The sequence below is a fragment of the Thalassophryne amazonica genome, chromosome 16 (assembly GCF_902500255.1).
Source record: "Thalassophryne amazonica chromosome 16, fThaAma1.1, whole genome shotgun sequence".
Taxonomy (NCBI): Eukaryota; Metazoa; Chordata; class Actinopteri; order Batrachoidiformes; family Batrachoididae; genus Thalassophryne; species Thalassophryne amazonica.
The window spans coordinates 35,394,860-35,402,536 of NC_047118.1; the positions used below are offsets into that span (position 1 = coordinate 35,394,860).

Consider the following 7,677-nt stretch of genomic DNA (forward strand, 5'->3'; position numbering starts at 1 on the left):
CTTTGGCAACCGCTGAGTTACACCCATGAAAGGTTTGTGGCAGCACAAGAAACGCCTACATGTACAACCAGAAGGCAAACTGAACATTTAATAAAAACAGGAACTAAAAGGGCTGACAATACAAAACATCACTCCAGCACATCTGAACCCCATAAAACTGATTTAAAAAACAAAAAAGGAGAGGAATTCACTTAAATACACCATCAATGTCATTTGATAATCTGCTCTTACTCAACCACAGACAAAACACATTTCAAATACAGATGTTTAAACTCCTTTATTACATCACTTGGTCATCATACTGGTACATAGAGTTCAGTTGTGATAAACTAAATCAATCTCATATTTGCCATTCCTAGTTGTCCTGCCTTCCAGTCAGAACCCAAAGACACGCATACAGAAAAGCATGTGCACTGTTTGTGCTAACATGAACGAAGGGGCAAAATGACCATGAGACTTTAGGATAGTTTAAAACACGTCTCCCCCATGTGGACCAAAGCGGGAACTACAGACAGCGTGGAACCTCATTCCAAGTTCTATTCTTCACACATTAAGCTGCAAATGTTCATGCCTCATGTTGTACAGTGCAAAGTGCTAAACACCAGGGTCAGTTTTACACTCTACACACTCTTACAACAAACTGACAGACCGGCTCAGCTGCTCTGTCACTTTGACTAGTGTGTCGCACTAAATGGGAACTGTTGCAAAAGGCTGCGCAAATTATCTGAGGCCAAATGAGGACAAACATCTATTGCTAGACAAAAGGATATGCAGCAGAAGCAATGTGCAGAGATGGGCGTGGGGATCTTAAAGGGCAACTCTGCAATTTCTTAACCTGGGTTCTATTGGGCGATGTTTGTAGGTTCAAAGAAAAATAGTGTCAACTGTTCCAGTACTGATTTTGAATGCCAACACTGTCAAAGGCTAAAGAACTGTACCATGTGCACAAAGGGGGCAAGGTTAAGAAATCACAGCGCGCGACTTCTTGGCAGTACAGTACAGATAAAAATGTCATTAGAAATGTTTGGTAGCATGGAGAGGATCCCTACAGGGACACAAATGTGAATGTTGACCTCAGTAAGCGAAAGAACAAGCCCCTCACTGATATTCAACATGTAATGACACGAGGCAGACCAGTGTCACCAAAACCGAAGACGACCTACAGTAAGATGCTCACTGTATGATTATTTTCTTTTTTTAAATCTTCTATTCATTTCTCAAGGTAAATATGTACACATGTAACTCCGTCAGGATCCTCTCCAAGTGACCAGATAGTTTCAACTACTTAGTGGGAATGATTAAAATTGTTTTTGTCCGGAGTGAAATGTTTAACCCAAAAACCTAAAAAAATAGGGTCCAGGTTGAAAAATCCTGGAGGTTTCCTTTAAGGGTTTTACAGCTTCGATAACTGCAGTCTTTTGCAAATTTTCTTGATGCTAGTAAATGGGGACAAAATGGCAGCTATGGACTTTTTGAATGTTATACAAAATATCACAGTTATGATGGGGAAATACAGGGCGGAGACAGCTCATTTATTTTCCAATGAGCTTGCTGATAAATGAGTCCAGCTGGTCTTGGTCTTTCATCCCCACAAATTTGTCAACAATGTTGCCTCCCCGCATGGCGATGACTGTTGGAACAGCAGACACCTGGACACAGATTCAGTGACATCATTAAAAAGGGGTGTGACGATCGAGCCAAAGCTCGAGCAATGTATGAACTGATGCGAGCACAGCAATCATTATAGAGCAGAGAACTTACACTGCCCCACCCACAGCTACAGACACAGGGATTAAAGCAAAAAAAAAAAAAAAAGCAAAAAAAAAGAAAAACAAAAAACTGTTTTGTCTCCAAATGTAATATGGCTTTAATCTGGCTTTCAAAACAAATTCTTGCATTTTCAGATCAACAAGTGTCTGTCTCCGCCTCTGTGGAGCGTCCATTCCCCCCCCCCCAAAAAACCAACATTGCATACATCTGAATAAGACTGAATAATAATGGTTATACTAGCATGTTGCCTGTGGGGATCCACGGGCTCTAGATTGGATAGTGTTTATAAAATAGGCAGCTGACATTTTTCAAGGGTGGTCATAAAGTATGCAAAGTTTCTATTATGGTTTTAACTGAAAGTGCAGGAAATTAAAATGAGAATGTTTTATGAATTATTGTATTTATTATTTGGCACATTTAGATGATGTCATGCTTTATAAGGGGCAAAGTTGAGATATTATCTTTGTTCAGAGGTTGTCTGGTTATCAGGGACTGATTAATTGCGATATCAACATCCACTGTTCACTGTTGTTACCTAGTATCCCTAATTTCTCCAAAAATATTAGTCCTATCAACTTTACATTTTTGCGGCGCTCATCCTTGACGTAAAATACATAAGCATACCAAACAGCAAATGTCATCTCTCTCCAATTTCTCAATGATCGAAGTTACACACATGCACACATGTGCACAGAGGCCACTTGGCTTTAAATATATAGAAAAAAAGGGAGGAGACCCCGGGGAAGACCCAGGACTAGGTGGAGAGATTATATCTCCACACTGGCCTGAGAACGCCTCAGGATCCCCCAGTCAGAGGTGGTCAATGTGGCACAGGAAAGGGAAATCTGGGGTCCCCTGCTGGAGCTGTTGCCCCCACGACCCGAACCCGCAAAAGCAGTTGAAGATGAGTGAGTTTATTAACAGTATTAATACACCCATCCATGTAAAGTATGTCCTCTAAGATTTAAAATCAGAATTTTATTGGAAGGAATCAGGACAAATAATTAAAATACAGCAAATAAAACTACTAGGGTACATAGTAGAATGTATACCTCTGCCTGAGACAAATTCTATTGTTTCAAAAAACACTGAAAAAGCACTTAAGGTTCCTTGTCTATGTCCCTTAACTCATATCCAAGCACATTATTTAGATTGTAGGCCAAACAAGATTTAAACATTTTTACAAATCACGTGTTTGAAAACGCATTCTCCATCTACTGTATAACCAGTGAAGTTCTTACACCATATTCAAGAGCCAAGTCTGTGTGATCGTCAATGTCAACTTTTGCCATAGCAACACGACCTTCCTGTTTTGCAATAGCTTTCTCCAACCTTGGTCCAAGGAGCCTACAGGGACCACACCACCTGAAGGACATACAAAACAGAATCAAAGTGTGAAAATGCTCAACCCGGTCAAGAAAATATTTGCTCAACCCGGTCAAGAAAATATTTTTAAAAAGCACTGCATTAGAATTTCTAATACTGTAGGTCCATCACCACTCTGCTTCTATAGTATCTGTTTTTTTGAAGTGAGTGTGTTTAATTTCACCCCAAAACATTATTCCTCACATCCTCCCACAAATTGAGGGTCCCTTTAATTAAAAAGCGTACGTGTCTGGAGCATATCTGAGTGTGTGATGAGAGACAGTATGTTGGCAGGAGAGCTGTTTCTGTACATGTGGACACAAGAAAACAAATGAAAGTGCAGCACCTGACACTGCCCTCATAAGGACAGGACAGACTTAGAGGCACACACCTGACAGTCAAGAAATACCACAATTGTCAAGTGTTGTGCAGAAGCAATGTATGACACCAATAACGAATATTACTTCTGCAACATCAGCCACTTTCATTCTGCCTTGTATTTTGTATGATATTTAAGCGACCGGGAGGAGTTTTTTTTTCTGCAGGTGAGTGTGGAGTTCCTGAGCACCAAGAGTTCAGGTTGTGTTTCAACTACAGTGCATCCAGAAAGTATTCACAGCGCTTCACTTTTTCCACTTTTTTAATGTTATGACCTTATTAAAATAAAAACTAAGAAATCACATGTACATAAGTATTCACGGCCTTTGCCATGAAGCTCAAAATTCAACTCAGGTGCATTCTGTTTCCACTGATTATCCTTGAGAAGTTTCTACAGTTTAATAGGAGTGCACCTGGGGTAAATTCAGCTGATTGGACATGATTTGGAAAGGCACATGTCTACATATAAGGTCCCACAGTTGACAGTGCATGTCAGAGCATAAACCAAACATGAAGTCAAAGGAATTGTCTGTAGACCTCTGAGATAGGATTGTCTCGAGGCACAAATCTGGGGAAGGGTACAGAAACATTTCTGCTGCTTTGAAGGTCCCAATGAGCAAAGTGGCCTCCATCATCCATAAATGGAAGCAGTTCAGATCCACCAGGACTCTTCCTAGAGCTGGGTGCCTGTCTAAACTAAGCGATCAGGGGAGAAGGGCCTCAGTCAGGGAGGTGACCAAGAACCTGACGGTCACTCTGTCAGAGCGCCAGCATTCCTCTGTGGAGAGAGAACAACCTTGCAGAAGGACAACCATCTCTGCAGCAATCCACCAATCAGGCCTGTATGGTAGAGTGGCCAGATGCAAGTCACTCCTTGGCAAAAGGCACATTGTAGCCTGCCTGTAGTTTGGAGAAGGCACTTGAAGGACTCTCAGGCCATGGGAAACAAAATTCTCTGGTCTGTTGAGACAAAGATTGAACTCTTTGCTGTGAATGCCAGGCATCATGTTTGGAAGAAACCAGGCACCATCCCTACAGTGAAGCATGGTGGTGGCAGCATCATGCTGTGGGGATGGTTTTCAGCGGCAGGAACTGGGAGACTAGTCAGGATTGAGGGAAAGATGAATGCAGAAATGTAGAGACATCCTGGATGAAAACCTGCTCCAGAGTGCTCTTGACCTCAGACTGGGGCGACGGTTCCTCTTTCAGCAGAATAATTACCCTAAGCACGCAGCTAAGATATCAAAGGAGTGACTTCAGGACAACTCTGTGAATGTCCCTGAGTGGACCAGCCAGAGCCCAGCCCTCAATCACATTGAAGATGTCTGGAGAAATCTGAAAATGGCTGTGCACTGGCATTCCCCATCCAACCTGATGGAACTTGAGAGGTGCTGCAAATACAAAATCGCACAACGACAGATGCACCAAGCTTGTGGCATCATATGCAAGAAGACTTGAGGCTGTAATTGCTGCCAAAGGTGCATCAACAAAGTACTGAGTAAAGGGTGTGAATACTTATGTCCATGTGATTTCCTAGTTTGTATTTTTAATAAATTTGCAAAAATTTCTAAAAAAAAATTTCATGTTGTCATTTTGGGGTGTTGTACTCTATTCTGGAATGAGGCTATAACATAACAAGATGTTGAAAAAGCAAGGCGCTGCTAATACTTTCCAGATGCACCGTATCGCCACCAGTTTTATCTCTGGCATCATTCAGATCCTGTGTCAGAGAGTTCCATGAACATTCTTAAAAAAAAAAAAAAAAAACAGCAGAAAGTGACTTCTTGTAAACAGACAGCAGTCATGTGACCTTTTTCAAGCGCTGAAACCGTCTTAAGGTAAATGGTTTTATGTTTTCCATGTGTGTAATGGCTTTTTCAGTGATAGAAAATCCAGTAAAAGGTGTTAATTATTTAATGTTGTTGGTATGATGTCTAAAATCATTTCTCTTTTTTCCCCTGCGTGCTGTGCACGGCACATATAAATGAACCAGAGGTGCACACATATATGGCTGCTCAGATATTTTGATGCAGCTACAGTTTAGATAAAATTAAAATATAGCGCAGATATTTCTCTGAGCAAACTTTGGCTTGATCATCTGACCCCTATCTTAACCCCAAAACTCTTCAGTGTATAGTATAAATAAGCAAACATGATTGTGTAATCCATTTATCAAGAAATACTATCACTGGAATTCATTCACAGGACTCACTCTGCATGGAAGTCAATGAGCACGGGCAGATCACTGTTGATGACCCTGTCCCTGAAGTCATCGTTGTCCTGAATACTGAAGGAGATTTGGCGGCAGAAATTGTGAGGAAGGGAGCGAAACAAAGTGTGTGAAGGAGAGAGGAAAGAGACCCGAGATGGCATGGAGGTGGAATATGAAGAGCAACCATGGGAAAAAGAGGAGGAGATGGAGGCTGTCGAGGCAGGAAGACAGCGAACAGCTTTCGTAGAAAGCATCCAGATTCGATGTGACAGAAGCGTCTGAGCCATCTGTGTCAAAGGCAGAACAGAAATGATAAATGACAATTAACAATTAATTGTAGGGCAGACTGATACAAGTCAACACAAAAGCTACAGCTAACATGATTGATTAAGACTTAACTGACTTCATGCAAACAAATAAAAAACAAACAATGGTTGCCAATATAAATAAAAATAATTTACAATATTCATAAGAAATCTGTGCTCATGAAAATAGGGACAAATATGTCAATCTTCCAGTTGATTCAGATAAAGCAAGAAAACATTTATTGAGCTGGGGAAAGCAATATTTTTCACATAAATGACTTAACCAAATAAATAATTATTATTATTAACACGTGTTCACATACCAGCAGACTGACATGTTTAAAAATGAATAAATAATACCACTAATATTAATCATGAAAATATTTGAAATGTCATTAGATACGATTATTTCAATCATCTTTGTCGGTAGGTGATGTAACTTGAGTTACATAAAGTTTCTGTTTGAATATATGCTCTGCACTAAAGACTTAAAGAATAAACACCTGATTACCCGAAAATAGCCGCTCATTAATTCCACAGGAAATCGTCTGAAGGTTTGTATTTTTTATTTAAAGTATTTTCAGACAGCTCTGTCCGTCCGTGAACCGACATGTGACTTTGCCCTGTTCGTCCTCCTCCTGTTAGCCTCCTCTCGCTCTTAAACATACACTTATTCAAACCAAACCACGCTGTTTGTCGACATAATGTGAAGCGTCCACACTGAATACAGTTTTACTGAGACTTTACAGTATTTGCAGAGTTTACCTTCAACTTATTTATCCTTCTCCTTAGCCTCTCGGAACAAGGAAGTGCTTTCGGTTCGTGTCAAAAATAAAGAAGAACCCGAGCACGTTTGTATCGCCTCGCCTGGACATACTGCCATCGTCTGGTAACCTCAGGAAGTGCAAGTCAATAAATAATAATAATAATAATAATAATAATATCTTCATCTGCCATGCCAACCATCTGCATGTTCTCCTTCAGTACACCCATAAATCTCCTCTTTGGCCTCCCTCTTCTTCTCCCACCTGGTGGCTTCATCCTCAGCATCCTTCACCCTATATACCCTGGGTCCCTCTGCACATATCCAGACCATCTCAATCTCACCTCTGACTTTGTCTCCAAGCTGTCCCGCTGATATGTTCATTCCTAATCCTGTCCATCCTCATTACTTCCAAAGAAAATCACAGCATCTTCAGCTCTGCCTCCTGTCTTTTTGTTAGTGCCACTGTTCCTTTTCACTCTTGCAGATATCCTTCTATCACATATCTCTCCTGCCATTTTTCTCCACCCACTCCACCCTGCTTGTACGCTCTTCTTCACTTCTCTTCTCCATTACTTTGGATAGTATTTAGATGAGTCTAAATACTTGATATTTAGACTCATCTACCGTGACCATCTCTACTCCGTGTAACTGCACTGTTCCACCGGGCTCCCTCTCATTCAAACACATGTACTCAGTCTTGCTCCTACTGACTTTCATTCCCCTGCTCTCCAGAGCATATCTCCACCTGTCCAGGCTCATCGCAACCTGCTCTCTACTCTCACAACAGATCACAATGTTATCTGCAAACATCATAGTTCATGGAGACTCCTGTCTGATCTCACCTGTCAACTTGTCCATCACCATTGTAAAAAGAAAGGACC

General features: G+C 41.0%; 1 protein-coding gene across 2 annotated transcripts; it reads right to left on the reverse strand.

The window, feature by feature from the left end:
* Nucleotides 1-258: 258 nt before the first annotated feature.
* Nucleotides 259-6,889, reverse strand: txn2 (thioredoxin 2). 2 transcript variants are annotated; one of them, XM_034190717.1, is made up of 4 exons: nucleotides 6,796-6,889; nucleotides 5,726-6,012; nucleotides 3,012-3,135; nucleotides 259-1,649 (listed from the first exon to the last, which is right to left on the reverse strand). In XM_034190717.1, exons 2-4 carry the CDS (start codon nucleotides 6,010-6,012, stop codon nucleotides 1,533-1,535), a joined length of 528 nt encoding a protein of 175 aa, XP_034046608.1. In that variant the 5' UTR covers nucleotides 6,796-6,889; the 3' UTR covers nucleotides 259-1,532. The 2 variants fall into 2 exon arrangements, with proteins under 2 accessions (XP_034046608.1, XP_034046606.1); XM_034190715.1 differs by lacking the exon at nucleotides 6,796-6,889 and adding an exon at nucleotides 6,542-6,574.
* Nucleotides 6,890-7,677: the final 788 nt, after the last annotated feature.